This window comes from Sitophilus oryzae, unplaced genomic scaffold (genome assembly GCF_002938485.1).
Source record: "Sitophilus oryzae breed Bouriz unplaced genomic scaffold, Soryzae_2.0 scaffold_2017_pilon_pilon, whole genome shotgun sequence".
Taxonomy (NCBI): Eukaryota; Metazoa; Arthropoda; class Insecta; order Coleoptera; family Curculionidae; genus Sitophilus; species Sitophilus oryzae.
The window spans coordinates 70,435-89,063 of record NW_022146744.1 but is presented as its reverse complement, the minus strand read 5'-3'; the positions used below and the strand labels follow the sequence as shown (position 1 = coordinate 89,063).

Sequence of the window (18,629 nt, the reverse complement as noted above, 5' to 3'; positions counted from 1 at the left end):
GGGTGCCTACGCAGATCGTGGAGAAGATTAGATGTTTACATTGAAATGAATGGTGGTCACTTTGAACATTTACTATGAATGAATTAAGGAATGCATTATTTTAATAAGGAATTTTGGTAATTGGATTATTTCGTTTTTAAAGCAATAAGATGTTTTAAAAATTATGAAATTTTGATTTTTCAATTAATGATTTGATAACTACTTGGTTACTTTTGAACCGCCATAACTTTCATAAGTTTATGTTGATTAACCAGTTAGCAACCCATCAGAGCAAACTCTTTGTCTTCAATTTTCTCGAAAACTATCGTTCTGGGCGATGTGCAACAAGAGTATCTTTTTTGTAGGAAAAAGTATGTAGTTCTCAAAAAATGAACCCACGCGTTACAAAAAAAATAACCTCAAAAAAGTCATTCACACAACAACCCCCAACCCTTGCAAAAACTACCCTTTCCGCTTTTCCAAATAATTTTTCAGTATCACATTTGATTTAGGGTCAAAATTTATAGCAGATGATTTTTTTTCGTTTTATCTCGTTTTTTAAGCCTACAATTTTAAAACAAACGTTTTTTAAATTCACCCTTTCAGTGCCCCTAACTCCCTTAATATACATTTTCCGCCCTATACTTATTGGAACTTTTTTTACTATTTTTAGGAGTTCTATCCCCCGATTTTTACACCATTTCAATGACACCCTGTAAAGGTATGTCACTGATTATGAATTAGTAACGTCTGTCCAACGAGAGAAGAGATGACTTTGACAGACACTATCCAGAAATTCACAATTTTTTTTTTATTAATTCACTGGTAAATTGTATTTCCTGTCATTTTTATGTGGTCTGTCGAAATCTTTCCTGAGTTGTTGGACAGACTAATTTTACATTTTGTACAGTTTTACTGTACTATAATTTATATAATGATGAGAAATGAGTATAATTATTATTATCAAATCTTGATTCAGTCTAATTTAAAATTACAATGCCTGTATAGGCTTGGGCATCTTGGAACTAAAACAAAGATAAAAGTAACTGACTTAACAAGGTCGACAGAGACACAAAAAGAAAGAAGAGGAGCCTACGTATTCGATTATCCCGTACAGGGTTGCCAACTCCTGTATACATAGAGAAAGGTTAAAATAAGTGAGGTGGAAATAACATTGAAGCAAGCACATCACTACAATGCAGAATATGTGACGTTATTTATTTCATGCAACTGTCAATAATGCATATCATATAAATTAAAACATACTGCTTTAAGCTGTGTGCCTATCATTTTCAACAATTAAATATAAAACTACGTTGTTCTTTTTAACGTTTAACGTTAATAGAAGACGTTTTCAAAAATTAATGAAATTTCAGTTCATGTTTATAGCTTTATTTCAAAAACTAAAAATACATGTTCTTTTATAAATAGTAGGTAGATATATGCATTTTGTATAATTTTTTTACACTTTATTAGTTTAATTTTGAAAAAATTAAATTAGCCATCCAAAAAGAGGCATTGTAACAATACAAAATTTAAAATTTCAAATAAACTTCAACTTAAATTTCCATTAAAACAAAAAATATTTTCTGAACAGTATAACAGAGTATAACCCTTTCCTTAATCAAGGGTATAACACATTAAAAAAATAAACAATTTAACTCACTAACATAACAAATATATATATATATATATATATATATATATATATATATCAATGCATTTGGTATGTATTGGCATAATTTCAAAATTCTTTTTTTTCCATTTTTATATTTTGTATTTCTAACAACCCGATTTTGTTTTCATTTTGAGTTCCTCTACGTTTCTGAAAATAAAAAAAACAAATACATATATTTATTTCTCGAAAACGCCCAAAGTAATTATGTAAAGCCTTCCACAGGCGTCGTTCAGGTTTAGCCATCCAGGTAAAATAGTCAGTGTGTGATTTTAATCATAGAGTTTGCAGTAAAGTAAAGACGGCATTTTTAGATCTATAGTCTGTGTTACCAATCAGGGGATATTTCGACAGAAGACATCCAAAAAATGCAATTTGACTGTGAATTAAAATGACAGAGACAACTGTCGCTGTCAGGAATCCTGTTGTTGGACAGATTAAGAAGATAATGAGGCGTCAAGATGCAAAACCCGTCTCATCCCACAAACGTTGTTTCGAGATAATAAGCAAAAACTGTTTTAGCAAATGTTTGAAGCGTTAATTTACAAAAAAAAACGTGTCCATTGAGTGGAATCATTGTTTGTACCTCGTTTTTCTATAAATAAAAATTAATATTTAATTTTTAAACAGAAAAAACAAAAATAACTCGGATAAGGCAGGTTTTGTTGCAGTATAATGCATATTGCGGGTTTTGATACAATATGATCAAGAAAAAACGGCGTCAGCGATAGCTATAAAATGAAGAACGCTGTCATTTTATATATAAATTTATATGGGACGTCATCGATCGTCATTTCCTAGCCAAGTGGACGCCGTTTTTTTTCGATCATACGGTATTTGTATCTTAACTTGATTTATTAAATATACTATTTTATTACAATTAAGTAAGGATTTGAAAAGACGTTAGTAGTAATATACTTGTGTAAAAAGCTTATGAAAAAATGCGGGATTTGTAACAATAAAAGCAAATATCAGTGGATAAGACGGATTTTGCTGCAGTAACATAATTTATAGTGCATTTTATAAAGGAATAGGCGGACTTTTACTGTAGTTTAGGATTATGTTTATGTAGATTTCAGGGTCCACTATTAATATATGTCATTAGGCCATTTTTTTTTAAATCGATAAGACAGGTTTTGCAACTTGACGCCTTATATGTATTTACCCGTCTGAAGAAATAATATAATAATGTTGTTTTTTGAAAAACGGTTAGAAATAAACAAAATTTGAATGTATACTGGGACTAACAAAACATAAGCAGTTGCAATCAAATTATTTTCAAAAATAGTAAGATTAAATAATCTGCATAATATATAAAATGCTAATGTTTATCTTTGTGTCGTCTCTACTGAAGTAACGACTTGCTCTAGAAAGTTGCTTTTTTACTAAAAGATAGCTAATCGGCTCTTCTAAAAACTGTCGTCGTCGGATTTTCTGTTTTTCATTTAATTAAAAAAAAAATAAAAAGTAAAAACCAAACAAATTTTTAAAAATGTTAATAATAAAAAGCACTTTTTCTCATTTATAACAAGAAATGCTAAGTTTAACAGCTAAAACCCAAGTGGCACAAATAAACCTAATTTTAGTTTTTTAGACCAACAAAATTACAAAACAAACCTGTGTTACATGATTTTGTCTATTTTTAATAACAAAAAAAAAACATTTAATACAGACTTATTGGGATCTCTCGTTAGCGTCATCTTTTACAATTATCCCCGAGAAAAAGAACTGACTTATACATGACGTCATTATCAACTATTTGGATTTGTAGGTAGGTAGACGCAAACTTTGAATTATTGAATACATTTTAGCACTTTTGAATAGAATAGAAATAAGGGTTATCAAATTAAATTTTTTTTTCGATGAAATTAATTTGTTACTATCAACCTTACTTTTATTTAAAAAAATTACGATCTTACAGTGCTATTTAGTGTGTTTGGAAAATTTTGCATGATAAGTTTAACTATACCAGTTATAAGTGTATCATAATTTTAATCTGTTTTATTCTTATTTAAAACAAATATATACATATTGAAGAACTTTAACGTTAATAGAATATTTGATATGACTCTGTCCAATTTAATTTTTCTTTGAGAAAATATATACCGGGTGCGTCTCAAAAGTGGCTCACCCCTATAACTTTTTTATTTTTTAGATAAAAAAACGAGATTTGGTATGTTAGTATATGACATAAATTAGGACTGATTGACGTATCCAATCGTTTTTGGTCAGTTCCCATTTCACCGGAAATGATTACAACTTTTGATTTTTAAATGGCACCCTCGGTATATTTCTACTTTATTCGACAGAAAATGAAAATGTCAACTTCTGATATTTTCGCTTAAAAAATAATCCTATTTTAAATTTCAATCTAGAGTGCCATGGCCGTGTTAAAAACACTAATTTTTAATCAAGGAGCCTTGGAAAATAGATTTGATCGTCTAATGTTTTTCGTGTCTTGTCCTTGCGGGTTAAAAGATGCCCAAATCGTATTTTTAATCATATCTCAATTTTTTCGAATGGGACAAGGGTGGCTTATTAGCATCTTTGGAAAAAGCATTTTTTTACGAATAATTTGGCACCATACACTTAGTATTTCGAGTCAAATTGTCGTTATGATCCGCATGTTACAATTTTAAATAAACCATACGCGAAAATATCAAAAGTTGACATATGATATGTCATTCTATTCAGAGTGTCATTTTCTATCGAATAAACTAGATATATATATATATATCGAGGGTGCCATTTAAAAATCAAAAGTTGTAGTCATTTCCGGTGAAACAGGAAGTGACCAAAAACAAATGAATACGTCAATCAATCCAAATTTATTTCATATAGTAATAACATACCAAATCTCGTTTTTTATCTGAAAAAAAAAATAAAAAAGTTATAGGGGTGAGCCACTTCTGAAACGCACCCGGTATAGAATTAATTACTAGTGTTTTTATATGCACCATCACATAGCTTGGCTTCTATATTAATCAGTTACATTTTCAATGTTTTCCAATTCGTTAAGAACAAGATCGTTTGTACTAATTCCTTCATTCAGCTCTGAATTTGTCACATCTGAAACAGTATCGGGATCAGTCAAAATATTATTAATACTTTCCCCACAGATTTCTGTACTATTCTCAGGAAGGAGATCACCGTCTTTTTGACTACTAATTTCCATATTTGTTTGCTTTAAGACCTCCACCGGGTCGTTTGACTCCAAATTACTGCTATTGCTTCTGTTCAATTCGTTTAATGTAATCGATTTGTCTCCATTACTTTCCAACGTTGAATTTAAATTATCTTCATTATCATCCGTGTGACTGGTTTCATCACTACCGTCCGCTGGAAGTTTTTCTGAAGTATCTAATGGATCTAACTGGTCCTTGGTTGCTTCATTATTCACCTCATATTCCGAGACAAACAGGTCTATAATGTTACTTTCATCTAGATTCTTTGGTTCCTCTGAACTACAGTCAGTATTATGATTTTTTTCATTTAATTTGATTTTTTTCTGTTTATGTTCTTCTGGAGCTGACTCACTTTCACTGTCATCTCTGTGCCTTTTCTTACTAACTTCTTCAATACTTTCCTCCTCAACTGCATTACTATCAGTATTATCAAAATGTTTATCAACACTTGTATCGTTTTCGTTGATTTTATCTACCTCAGTTTCTTTAAGGGTAGACTCATTATCACTATCATCTTTTTGCTTTTTCTTTCTAACTTCGTCAGTACTTTCCTCCTCAACTACGTTACTATCAGTACTGTCACAATGTTTATCAACACTTGTATGGTTTTCCCTGCTTTTATCTACATCAGTTTCCTTAAGGGCAGAATCATTCTCACTATCATTTCTTTGCTTTTTCTTACTAACCTCATCAGTACTTTCCTCCTCAACTATGTTACTATCAGCACTATCACATTGTTTATCAACACTTGTATCATTTTTACTGCTCTTATCTACATCACTTTCTTCAAGGTTACTCTGAGCTTTTTCAGTTTCGTTTAAAGATTTTTTTTCAGAGTCTGTCGTTGAAGAGACTGGACCCTCTTCAAGATCTTTATCAGATTCATTTTCTGAAACCTCCAAAGTGAAGAAATCGGTATTTTCATTTAATTCTTGATCACGATTTGAGTCGTCTGATAATTCAGACCTGACACTTGGAGTCTTTTCAGTTTTATCCAAGTTCTTGATATCATTTGGAAGAGTGCTCGAGTCGTCGTTATATTTGTCATGAGTTATTTTATTGATCAAGGCACTTACAGACTCTGTAGCTTCATCTTCATCGTCGGAGTCAAATGATGTCCTAATACTAACGTTATTTTCTTCAGCTGCTTGAGACGACGATTGAATATCGTCGTTTTCACAGTTTGAATCTGAATATAGATTGGTATTTAAGGTTGACGATTTTTTTAATAACGATTTCAACGGACTTCCGTTGATGTTGTGCTTCTTCTCTGCTTTAACTTCGACGCTCAACACGTCGGAAAAACTGACGGTTTTCCGGGATTTACTGGAGGATGGTTCATCGTCAAACATCTTTTGACTTGCTTTCGTCGGTGTAGAACGTAGTGAAGTTTTAGGACTATAACTAGCTTCGTTATCGTTAGTGTCTATTTCATTACTAATATTTGTTGAACTAATATCTCTGTTACACTCATTTACATTTGTAGTTGCATATAAGTCCATTTTTAACAGTTTAACATATAGCTTTTTTTGATCGCTCTGTAACGAATCGTTCGAGGAATGTGGCGTACTTACTTTTGCGTTTGTTGCCTGGAAAGTAAAACAATCAAATGTAACACAAAATAAGACAGGAATTTCATTGGGTCTTTCAGAATTAAATACTAAAAACATATTATGGCTTGGTGCATTCTCCGCCGGTTCCTGCCACCATCAGAAAATATCGTAAAAAACTAGCATATACAAATACCGTTTAATCACCGGTTTTGCTAGTGGGGCATAATTGTGGCTATTTCGGCTATAACGAAATTTTTTAAAGGTACATAATTATAATTTTAAAAGATGTTCATAAAACATTTAATTACTAGTTGATTAAAGTAAAAAGTATACCATTAATATTGCAAATTATATTTTTATCCTCTCATAGTATACAGGGTGCGTCTCAAAAGTGGCTCGCCCCTATAACTTTTTTATTTTTTCAGATAAAAAATTGAGATTTGGTATGTTGCATAAATTAGGATTGACGGAAATGACTACAACTTTTGATTTTTAAATGGTACTGTAATGAAGTTCATAAAATTTCTGGGCCACCCTGTATATTGTATTAATATTATACTAGAATAATAGAGACTTGATTCTCTTTTAATAATGACAGGCAGTGTATTTTATTGTTAACTCATTATTGTAATGAACTTCATTAGTGTTTCTAATGTTGAATTAAATAAGTTAAATATTTAATTGCCATTTTGTAAGAGAGTTTTGATCGGTTTTGGTCGCCGTGGTTCGGTGCGAGAAACCGAGACGTTTGCGCCGCTCTCCCTACCAGTGCAGGTTGAGTGGAGGGGAGCGTAGTCGAGTACCTCGGCCGCACCAGCACTAGAGAGTTAGTTAGTGGTCGCACGTGAACCAGTGAGGTTCGAGTCCGGAGTGCCCTGCCAAGTGCCAACCGCCTCCCGCCGTCGCTGCCAGCCGCCTGCCGCCGTACTGTATAAGGTAAGCACCCACCGTCAACGTGATCGAAAGTAGGTCGTATTCTTTTTTTTATTGTTAATACCGTTTACTTTACTGCCTTGACGCGTTACAGGGATAAGGGAGACAGAGATAGTTAGAACGCGCGATCGCAAAAGCTGGCAAAAACTTGTATTCGTTCAGGGCCAACCGTCCTCTAGCAAGTAGGGGAGCTGAACGGATCACGTGGACGCGAGGAACGATTTCTGTAGGAATAAAGGGAGACAGAGATAGTTAGAACGCGCGATCGCAAAAGCTGGCAAAAACTTGTATTCGTTCAGGGCCAACCGTCCTCTAGCAGGTAGGGGAGCTGAACGGATCACGTGGACGCGAGGAACGATTTCTGTAGGAATAAAGGGAGACAGAGATAGTTAGAACGCGCGATCGCAAAAGCTGGCAAAACTTGTATTCGTTCAGGGCCAACCGTCCTCTAGCAGGTAGGGTAGCTGAACGGATCACGTGGACGCGAGGAACGATTTCTTTTGTTAGGGGAAAGAAGGAGAGTGAGAGAGATAACGGGCAAGGTGGTACAGTAAACACACGGGTCGCGAAGGTTCACGGAGCTAACACAGGACTTCGCCCAAATCCCGAAGCTGGTTCTGTAGCCCGCGTATTTTTCTAGGTATGTCGTCCGGACGACACCCTGCATCAGTGACGCTGAACGGGATCTCGCCGAAATCCCGAGGTTGTCCTGACCGAGCGGTGTGTGTGCGGCCTGCGTTTCTCGAAACGACGTACAACTCGCCGAGACGTCGCTAATTTCATGATTCAGGGCTCGCGTGTGTGTATATCCCACAGGACGCTGTTAATTTCGCGATCTATCCGGGGCTCGCGTGTGTGATTATCCCACAGGACGCCGATTATTTTTGCGATCGATCCAGGACTCGCGTTTGTATATCCCTCGGGACGCTGTTAATTTCGCGATCTATCCGGGGCTCGCGTGTGTGTATATCCCACAGGACGCTGTTAATTTCGCGATCTATCCGGGGCTCGCGTGTGTGATTATCCCACAGGACGCCGATTATTTTTGCGATCGATCCAGGACTCGCGTTTCTATATCCCTCGGGACGCTGTTAATTTTGCGATCGATCCAGGACTCGCGTTTGTAAATCACGGGACGCTTTTAACGTCGACGCCGATCCGAGGTTCGTGTTACGTTGTCAAAACGGACGCCGTTCCAAGAAATGTTTAGCTGCGACCATCGGGACGCCCGAAACGACGTCGCCGCCGTTTAGAGAATCGCGTCATAGTAGAGTATGTTGCTCCGGTACTTACGTGTCCGTGTTCATTAGGACGCCACTAGATTCGACGTCGATTAGGAACTCGCATCGCTTTATTTTATAGAACGTCATTGCGTGAACGCGTTTTTAATTCACGGGATAGAACCAGTCAGAGAGTTGCATATCGGGAATAGTCGATCAAAACTCTAGAGGTACACGGTTGTTAGTGTAAATTTTGTTCTGCGAGGTACTAAATATTTACTTTATTTTTTATTATTGTAAACTTTACTTTACGGGTCATTAGATATACATTTTATTTCACCGTTGTTACGATTCAAGGACGGGAACCTTCCTGGATTATTGTTGTACATAATTAATTAGTTAAATAAAAGCCTAGTGTTACGTTATAGTTAATTGTGTGTTTTATTTTCTTTTCATCTCATCACTCCCTGGTATCTCCACTGTATAAAAGCTACCCGTGTACGTAGTGTTCTCTCAAACACTTTAAACATTGGGATGGCGCCCGAGGAACCGAACCAAGGCAACTCGACGTCAGTGAATTCTCTCTAAAAACGGAGGGGAGTCTCGGTTTTTTGTTGCTTTATTCGATAGAAAATACTCAGTTGACATATGATATGTCATTCTCTTCAGAGTATAATTTTCTATCGAATAAAGCAGCAAATAACCGAGGGTACCATTTAAAAATCAAAAGTTGTAGTCATTTCCGGCTAAACTTGTTTTCTGTCACAACAATTGAATACGTCAATCAATCCTAATTTATGTCATATAATCACATACCAAATCTCGTTTTTATATCTGAAAAAATAAAGTTAGAGGTGAGCCACTTTTGAGACGCACCCGGTATATCTATTTAATTTTTTGATTAGGTAACGAGCATTTTGTTTACTCACTTGTTTCGTCGAACTGCTGGAATCCATTTTTGCTATTGATCAAATCGGTGTGAGAAACTATAAAGCTATAAAATGTTGTTTGGGGAGAGTTGAATATCCGGCAAAGTTGAGTTATTGAATGTTATTGCATCTAACAACGCCTTAATTACGCTTTCCATTACGCGTTACCATTTTTTCGGCAGTTTTATTAACATTTAAAATTGTCACAACACAACATAACACGACGCTATTTCAAATTTGTCTTCACTTATTTACACCGCGTACCTGAGTGTTTTATAGTCTCAATAACTGCACTAGCAAAAGAACTAAAATACTTAAATATTATGTCAAAACCACGATTTCAATATTATTTTAATGCGATCAACATGACGGCAAGGAGGCGGGAACTGTATACTGATAATTTCTGATTTTTGCCGTTGAAGCGCTGCGGTCGGAATTTGTTGAAATCAACTGAAATGCACCAAGCCTATAGAGCGCCGTTCACAGAACATGTTAGTTACAGCGACACATCAAAAGAACCAATCAGATTTGTACAAAATTCAAACAGCTGTCAATTTTAAATTTAGTACAGCTCTCATTGGTTGTTTGAAACGTCAAACTGTGTCGCCAGTGACACGACGTCGTTCTGAGAACGGGGCTAAAGGTATGATTCCGAAGACGGCGACAGCGACAAGCGACCGCGACAGACGACAGCGACACCTGTCGTTACTGTGTTGCGACTCCACCGATTTTTTAGAATCAAATGGAGTAACATCGGAGACCGACGACAGGTGTCGCGCGACAGTTTTTATCCAACATGTCATCTAAGCGACCGACGACGCTACCGGTATTTGTCCAGTAGCTGTGTCCAGTACTGTCGTGTCGTCATTCATATGCACACGCAGATTTTTGACAAAAAATGGATTTTACCGGGGAGGAAGAAGACAAATTAATTAATTTAGTATGTAAATATCCTACTCTCTATGATACTAGTGTGGAGAATTATAAAAATAAAAATGGTAAAATGGGTTTTCTTCTTTTCTTTGCAACAAGTAACAATAATATTTCGTCCTCCTTCATCATCTTCCATCAGTAATTCAAGTAACACATTTTTATCAATCACATAATCAGACATATATTTATTAATTATTATAACTACCTCGCGAACGTCATTTAAACACTACTACATCGTAGATCTCGCTCATATTGTCGCCGACATCGACAATGATATGACGACAGCGATAAGCGACACTGTTGCCTGTCGTTGTCGTCTGTCGCTGTCGCCGTCTTCGGAATCATACCTTTAAAGCCCCGTTCTCAGAACAGCGACACATCAAAAGAACCAATCGATTTGACATTTCAAACAACCAATGGGAGCTGTACTAAATTTAAAATTGACAGCTGTTTCAATTTTGTACAAATCTCATTGGTCCTCTTGACGTGTCGCTGTTCTGAGAACGGGGCTTCAAACTGTGTAGCCAGCCACACGACGCAGTTCTGAGAACGGTGCTTAAAGCCTCGTTGAATTTTGTACAAATCTGATCGGTTCTTTTGTCGTGTCGCTGGCGACAGTCGCAGTTCTGAGAACGGGGCTTAAGACTACTGTTTAATATAAACTCAGTGGCATGAAAAACGGTCACTTTTAAAATGTCACGGTGAAATTTTTAATGAATATATTTGAAAGTTTAATATATTTTGTTCTAGTTGGCGGATTCTGAGGATTTTTAAGCAATTTGTAGCTAAATTATTTTTAGTATCTCTTTCTAAATTAAAAATGGTCGCGTTCATCAGGACGTAGCGCTACCGCAGCGATCAGTAATTTTCTGCTGAACGCGCCGATTAGTTGTGAGCGCTCTGGGATCAGTCGCCATTTTTTCCATCAGATTTAAAATACGCTACGCTACCGATGCATGATGGATTAAACGTCACATACGCCAAATGTCACAAAATGTTTTGGAAAACGAAAACAAAGCGTTTTGTTTATTGTTCGCGGTTGACTAATCCCCTCGATTTGTGCCAAAAATGGGTAAAAACAATTTAATATGCATTACTTATGATTTTGATCTAAAAAGCACGTTCAGCAGGACAACCAATCGATGGTACATCGCTCACTGATCAACTTATCCTGATGAACGCGACCATTGAAAGTTCCCAACTGTCAATTATACGAGGGAAAACAAAATATTGTTATTTTGGTGAAAGTTTGAAACACCCTGTGGAATATGTTAAGACAGCCAGGAATTTAAAAATCAATTTATAATCTAGGTACATCCTTTCTCAATAGTTTTTTTTTGAAGTATTAAAAGTAGGGTGTATACTCATTGAAAAATATTATAGATATACAGGGTGTCTCAGGTTCAGCTTAGCGTGCATTACAAGTTTCTAGAGAACTACAATATCTAGATCGGATGTTTTTGCACATCATTGTTTCAACATCTAGATCTATCGATTAAAAATATTTTCAATATGGCGGCACTTCCGGAAATACCGTAAGTTGACAGCAACTTCCTTATTTTAAATGGATATTGCCATTTCTTATTGCATACCTACTTAAATTCTCTATAAACTTTTATGTGTGTGTGTGTGAATTTTGTTATTACACACTCTATACTTAACAGTAACCGTTTTTAAGAAAAAAAAAAGATATTTAAAATTTTTGGAGGATAAAAACTACCTGTCAAAAAAATTTGTATAGCCTAAACAACAAATTTAGTGATTACGACAACCACTGGGATATAAAGAAAAAACATGTGGCTATCTGTTTCAAAAATTAATTTGTTTGAATGTCATATAATATTGGCCGTAGCTGTCATGGAATTGAGAGATTAAAAAATTATCATAATTCATTTTTTTCAAATGGAAACCCACTCTTTTTTTATCACTAGTGAAAAGGTTTTTCAATCCATAACTTTTTGATTAAGCATATTCCTATATCTAAAATAAATTGTTTTTAAGTTATTTAAGATTTAGTTTTAAAACGTATTTTTTTCTTGATTTTATCTAGCTTCCTTTGACATTAAGTGTCAACCATCAGACAATGTATTTCCTTCTGTCTCAAAAAAACTAATTATTTAAATTTCGTATATTACAAATACTGCCGCTAAAACTTTATATAAAGTGAATTTATAAAAATACATATTGTATTTTAGTGATATCTAATGGCAATATGACATGGCCAGATATAGTTTTACATCGCTTGACGTTTAAAGTTATAGGCTACTGAAATGCTACAGAAAAATATACGCTTTAAAACTAAATCTTAAATAACTTAAAAACGATTTATTTTAAGTATAGGTACTTAATATGTATAATCAAAAAGTAACGAATTAAAAAGCATTTCCAGTAGTGAAATAAAAAAGTAGTTTTTACTGAAAAGATTTGTTGTAAAAGATTGTTCAAAAAATTTTAAACTGTAGATCATTTAGTTTAAATGTAGTAAATTTTCATCCATTAATATTATGACATTTTTGCTTTTAGAGTATGTATAATAATAAAAAAAAATCTGTTAAATCCCCTTTATTTCAAAAACAAAAATTATAACTTGTAAAAAAATAGAAAGAGTATTCTATTCTGAAACACCCTGTATAGATACACTAAATGTTCTAAGCAGATATATTTTAGAGTTTACATACCTTCTTCGTTGGTTTAAGCTTAATTTTAAAAAAGTTATGTCTCGATTCATCCGGTTTCTCAATCACATAACTTTCAGTAGATTTCTTTATCTTCAGTTTATTTTTTTCATGAGCAACAGTAGGCTCACTATTACGACTAAGATTCTTTGGTACTTCGATTCTGACAAAGGCAACTTGATTATACAGCTTTCTGTCCGCTTTAAAGTTGCTCACATCAAACCTAGTTTTATTTAAAGGTTTTAAATGTTTTAACAGTCTCTTAATGTCTCTTGACGTTTTCACTTTAACTGGACGTTTTGAAATTTTCTTAGATTTGCTTTTTGCATTTGAAGTAGAGCTTGGAGGAGATTTAGATTTTGAGGGAGACCTACTGAGTTTGTCTTTAATTTTTTGATGGTCAGAAATATCAAGGTGAGGCTAAAATAATAAAAGCAATTGTTAGTATAAATGTGCTTGTTCTTCAGCTGTTTAAAAATTTAAAATTGATCTAATACTAAGAAGTGGGCCTATATACATACTTACGTATTTCTTTATTAAATTTAGTTTAATTCTATCTGTCAAATATAAATACTTAATGCAGTCGAGACAGACACTACATTTAGATATTTTTTTAACCAGTGTAATATTCCCCAAAATATTATCAAAATGGTCCCAGTGCGAAACAGCAACTAAATGTTCATCTCTTAAACATAGAGAACACTTCTCATTGTGTCCAAAAAATTCTTCGGTAATATTAGATTTTAATTTCGATAAAGTTACTATATCGTGCAGACAACTGGGGCATACTTTTAGACCAGAATTAAGTTCATCAAACTGAAAATTGTGTTTAATAATTTTCATTAAAAATACAGGTAAATGTCTAATGAAAAACCATACTTTAACAAGGTCTATCAGACCAAATAACACATCTTTAATTAATGAAGTGATTTCCTGGGCTTGAGGCGGACTCACTATCTTCGTGTTACTAACGCATAGAATACATATTCCACGGGATAACTCCATGTTTTAGTTCATTTACATGAAAGATATACTTTTGCGGAATATTTATATTAGGATACAATTACAATTCCATAAACCCGCGTAAAATTGACGACCGAATCAAAAAAAAACTGTAAACTCGACATTTGTTTTTTTGGGTTAGGTAGTGCGTTTCCTCTCTTTTAATTCAATGGAATGAGCAGATTATATTCAATGATCATATCCTTGGATCATATGTATGACCTCCGAGGGTTGTATAATATGCAGGTATGAATCTAATAACAACTGTTCCAATGCGTTAAATTATCGCTGCAGTCACGTGTGTTCTTACGTCATTGGAAAACCTTTTTAACTCATTGTTTTAACTGGATTTTTTTTATTTGAGGGATGTCTCGGGCTTAAAACCTAAGCTTAAAACCTATTTTTCTACTTGATTTTTCTATGGGTTTAAATCATAGGTTTAAATTAAAACATTTCTGATCTAAGACAATTTGTTTTTTCTGAGTTTATGAATGACAAACGAGCAATTATTGCCTCAAAAAAAGGTCATAAATATATTTAATATATAAACTGTTTACTTTTTATTTGATTAATACAATACATTTTGAAATAAAGACTTATAACAGTACATTTCAAAAAAGCCATTTTTTGCCAATTAACACACTACACATGATTCGTTCATCGTCCACTGTTTGAAGTTAATAAATTAATCAAAGCTGCCTTTTCCTTTTCTTTCTTCTTCACTACGTCTATGCATCTGTTTCTCCAAGAACTTTTACGTAGTTTGATTGGTCGGCTACCAACATATCGCCCTACAAAGATTATACCCTTAGAAAGTTATAAAAATTATGTTTAAAAGAACTTCTGGTTTCCAAACTTACCATTCATTTCTTTCATGGCTTTTGTGAAATCCGCTGGATCTTTAAAGCTTACAAATCCGTAACCTTTTGTCTTATTCGTTCTCTTATCTCTTATAACTTTTGCTCTTTGAAAAGATGGAAATTTATTAAATGTCCTTGTTAACAGTTCATCTGTGACATCGTTACCCAAATCACCACAAAATATCCTAAACAATAAGTTTTTTGTGTATATTGTCCAAAATAAATCAATCAAATTTTACCTAAAATCATCATCTGGCCAATCAGCTAAAGAACAATCTTCCCATGTTTGTCCGCCTGCTGTCCTAATTAATTTTCTATTTTTCGTACCTCTCCTTTTATAGTCTTCTGGACCAAATGATTGTAAAGCACTACTTGCCTTACCTATAAAAGAATAGTTTTTATTATAAGTTTAGCGAAAATACCTTCTTATCTAACTTATATCCATATTCTTTGTAGAAAGTGTCTTAGTCCATAAAATAGCACCAATAAAACACACCTATATCAAAAATACTTTAAAAGAACATTGAATTGAACTAAAAACGCATTAAACCTGATATTACCTTGTGAAATAGCAAGTTCGGCACTGACTTTTTCATTTTTAAGCTTCTTCAGTTTCTTTTCAACTTCTGACTGAAGTGCGAGAAAATCCACTGCTGCTTGTTGAGTTGGTGTAGGAGCACTGGGAGTTTGTGGAGCTGGCTTTGGAACTGTAGCTAAAAAATTAGAGATACAATGAAATGTAAAAATTACTTTTAATTGAAATAGAATATTACCATGATAAATAGTTGGCTTTGCTGAGACAACAGCGGGCTGACTTATAACAGATTGTCCGGTATACAACTTTTTACCCACTTGATGGGGAACTAACATAGGTGGTTGTGGCGGTGGAGGAATATTACCGAATCCTGGTATATACGTGGGGCCATACGCGCTCATAACGGATTGTCCGGCTATCTCTGCTTCGAATCTGAAATAGTTTAGATAGGTTTATAATGTACAGCACTAGTATTTTTTTCTATTCTACCTGCTCATTTCATCTTCCATTTGTCTAAATTTATCCATTATTTAATTTTATTTATTTAATGGATATACACAAAAATAACAGCAAACAGCTAAAAGCGAAAGAACAACTGAAAACTGAGGACGCTGAGAACTGACAACTGACTGAGAACAAGCTGAGAACAAATTTAATTTACAATCTTTACAATAGCCATACTTAACAATTAACAATTATTGTGATTGTGTCAAACAAGTGTCAAAGCCGAAACGTCATAGTAAGAACCGAGAGTAGATCAGTGATCATTGGGCGCATTCAACCAACATTCAACACACCGGTTACTCCACCGGTGCAGAAAATTAAAGTGAATGCCAATGGTAACTGGTAACTCACCGTTCACCGGTTGTGGTCACCGATCACTTGAGAGCCTACCGTATTTTGTTTCCGGCCTTGTTTACAAAATTAAGGGTTTCCGGTTTATTTACGTACCGGTAACTTATCGTTCAATTGAAAAGTTATCGGTAGGTCTTTACCGGTTTATACCGGTGTGTTTACTGAATGCGCCCATTGGTTGCTCTTCTCTCCGGTTTTATGGCGTTAATCTATCAGAGTATCAGAGCTAGATAATTTTTATATTTTTTGTAATAATAATTATCATAAATAACAGTAAATAAATTAAGTCTATATATTAGTAATTCTTTTATATAGCCCAAAAGCGCTATAGACGATCTAGTGCAATTGAAAAAATAGATTAAAAAATAATTTTTTCTTTTTATGACGCTGATCCCTGACAGACGCTTAGGTGAAGATTCATAAACACTTAGCCGTAGCGGCCGTAGCAGCTGAGGCCTTCTGGGACTGCAGCTCAAGTTTAAAAATAAAAAAGAAGAGGAAGCCATTTTCTTTTTCTTTCACCATCGTGGAATTGGCAGAAAACGGTAGGAAAATAATGATTTTTCGTAATTAAATATCTTATATTATTAGAGTTATTCAGTATAAAATAGACGTATTATTTTTAACAATTTAGATTAATAATTTTTTTAATTCTACATATTTGGATAGACTAAAAATAGCATCTATTTCAACATGTGAAAAATCTAACCTATAAAATGATTTAATATTGGTTTAATAGAATGCAATTTTCTTTTTCAGAAAATGACTAACTCAAAAGGTTATCGTCGTGGTACGAGGGACTTATTCTCCCGCAAATTTAAGAAGCGTGGAGTTATCCCTCTCTCCACATATATGAAAGTCTACAAAATTGGTGATATTGTAGACATTAAAGGAAACGGTGCAGTACAAAAGGGCATGCCCTACAAAGCTTACCATGGCAAGACTGGTCGTGTATTTAATGTAACAGCTCACGCCTTAGGTGTTATTGTAAACAAAAGGTGAGGTGTTTTTCTTAGTGCATAGAAACAATAAATATCTATAATGAAACAACACATCATTCACTATGAATGTATTGGGTGTAACACATTTTAGTTTTTCAATTTTCACTATTCTTTAAATGCAAGAATCATCATCGCTTGATTTTTGATCTGAATAATTATTAAGAAGTAATATTTTTTCTAGGGTTCGGGGTAAAATTATCCCCAAAAGAATCAACATCCGCATTGAGCATGTTAATCACTCAAAATGCAGACAGGACTTTTTAGAAAGAGTGAAACACAATGAAAAGCTAAGGAAAGAAGCTAAAGAAAAGAACGTTAAAGTCAACCTGAGGAGACAGCCTGCACAACCTAGAGGTGCACACATTGTAAGTGGAAAGGACGGTTCAATTGATTTGGCTCCTATTCCATACGAATTTATTGCCTAGGTTTTAATTTTTGACTTAATAAAAAGATAAAAAAATCAAATTATTCTTTAAATTTTACCTTATATCAATATTCTGTTGGAATATACAGGGTGTTCCTTAATGACATGCTAACATTTAAGGGGGCGATTCTTGGACAAATTCCAAGGAAAAAAAACTTATGTATACGTCCCAAACAACTTAATTTTTGAGATACAGGGTGGTAAAATTTTCTTGATAGCAGTTATTTGTCCAGGGTGTCCATTTCTAGACTGAAAAAAATTATGGCGTTATTGGTCATGTTATATGAACATGGGGTCTAAAGTACTTCCTTTCTGATTTACAGGGTGTTAAAAATTTAAGAAAATTGAATTTTTCTACTTAAAAAAATGGCAAGCCACTGCTTTTTAGAAAACAATTTTTTTTTTGATTGTCATTATTGTCAGTACTTTTTAACAAAATTGATCTTTTCTGTTTTTCACGTACGTCGAACGATTTTCAAGAAAAAATAAATAAATCAACTACATTGCATAACAAGGCATTCAGTATGAATATATTATATCAGAACGAACTTTTGGTTGATTTTTTTTCTCGAAAACCATACGATATACAACGAAAACTGAAGAGGTAGACACAAGATTAATGTTTAAAATGGATGGGTCATAAAAAAAATTATCATCTCTTAATTTTCTTCCAACTTACGCAGAAACGATTTCTACTAATTTTTAACTCTATGATTTCTACACAAGACATCACATCATATTTTTAGTGATTTCACCTGGATGTAAGACGAATGAAATTATTTTTTTAATTAAACCATGCGTCGGATGAATGAAAATGAAGAGATGAAAATTATTCAGAAATGAATGAAGATTTTGAAGAATTTTGTTTTT

At 33.9% G+C, this 18,629-nt stretch overlaps 3 protein-coding genes across 6 annotated transcripts; 1 reads left to right on the top strand and 2 right to left on the bottom strand.

Moving 5' to 3' along the window:
• Positions 1 to 669: 669 nt before the first annotated feature.
• On the bottom strand, positions 670 to 14,224 carry LOC115884133 (protein PFC0760c-like). 3 transcript variants are annotated; one of them, XM_030902634.1, is made up of 6 exons: positions 13,962 to 14,224; positions 13,608 to 13,898; positions 13,086 to 13,502; positions 4,784 to 6,428; positions 4,647 to 4,723; positions 670 to 1,804 (listed from the first exon to the last, which is right to left on the bottom strand). In XM_030902634.1, exons 1-6 carry the CDS (start codon positions 14,085 to 14,087, stop codon positions 1,724 to 1,726), a joined length of 2,637 nt encoding a protein of 878 aa, XP_030758494.1. In that variant the 5' UTR covers positions 14,088 to 14,224; the 3' UTR covers positions 670 to 1,723. The 3 variants fall into 3 exon arrangements, with proteins under 3 accessions (XP_030758494.1, XP_030758493.1, XP_030758495.1); XM_030902633.1 differs by having other exon boundaries at positions 4,647 to 6,428; XM_030902635.1 differs by having other exon boundaries at positions 1,769 to 1,804; positions 4,594 to 6,428.
• A 392-nt stretch (positions 14,225 to 14,616) lies between these two features.
• On the bottom strand, positions 14,617 to 16,206 carry LOC115884145 (RNA-binding protein 42). 2 transcript variants are annotated; one of them, XM_030902654.1, is made up of 6 exons: positions 15,969 to 16,206; positions 15,718 to 15,911; positions 15,505 to 15,657; positions 15,184 to 15,325; positions 14,945 to 15,129; positions 14,617 to 14,875 (listed from the first exon to the last, which is right to left on the bottom strand). In XM_030902654.1, exons 1-6 carry the CDS (start codon positions 16,004 to 16,006, stop codon positions 14,742 to 14,744), a joined length of 846 nt encoding a protein of 281 aa, XP_030758514.1. In that variant the 5' UTR covers positions 16,007 to 16,206; the 3' UTR covers positions 14,617 to 14,741. The 2 variants fall into 2 exon arrangements, with proteins under 2 accessions (XP_030758514.1, XP_030758513.1); XM_030902653.1 differs by having other exon boundaries at positions 15,505 to 15,911.
• Positions 16,207 to 16,727: 521 nt separating this feature from the next.
• On the top strand, positions 16,728 to 17,800 carry LOC115884144 (60S ribosomal protein L21). The gene is made up of 3 exons (XM_030902652.1): positions 16,728 to 16,879; positions 17,094 to 17,332; positions 17,517 to 17,800. Exons 2-3 carry the CDS (start codon positions 17,097 to 17,099, stop codon positions 17,758 to 17,760), a joined length of 480 nt encoding a protein of 159 aa, XP_030758512.1. The 5' UTR covers positions 16,728 to 16,879; positions 17,094 to 17,096; the 3' UTR covers positions 17,761 to 17,800.
• The last annotated feature ends 829 nt before the right edge of the window (positions 17,801 to 18,629 follow it).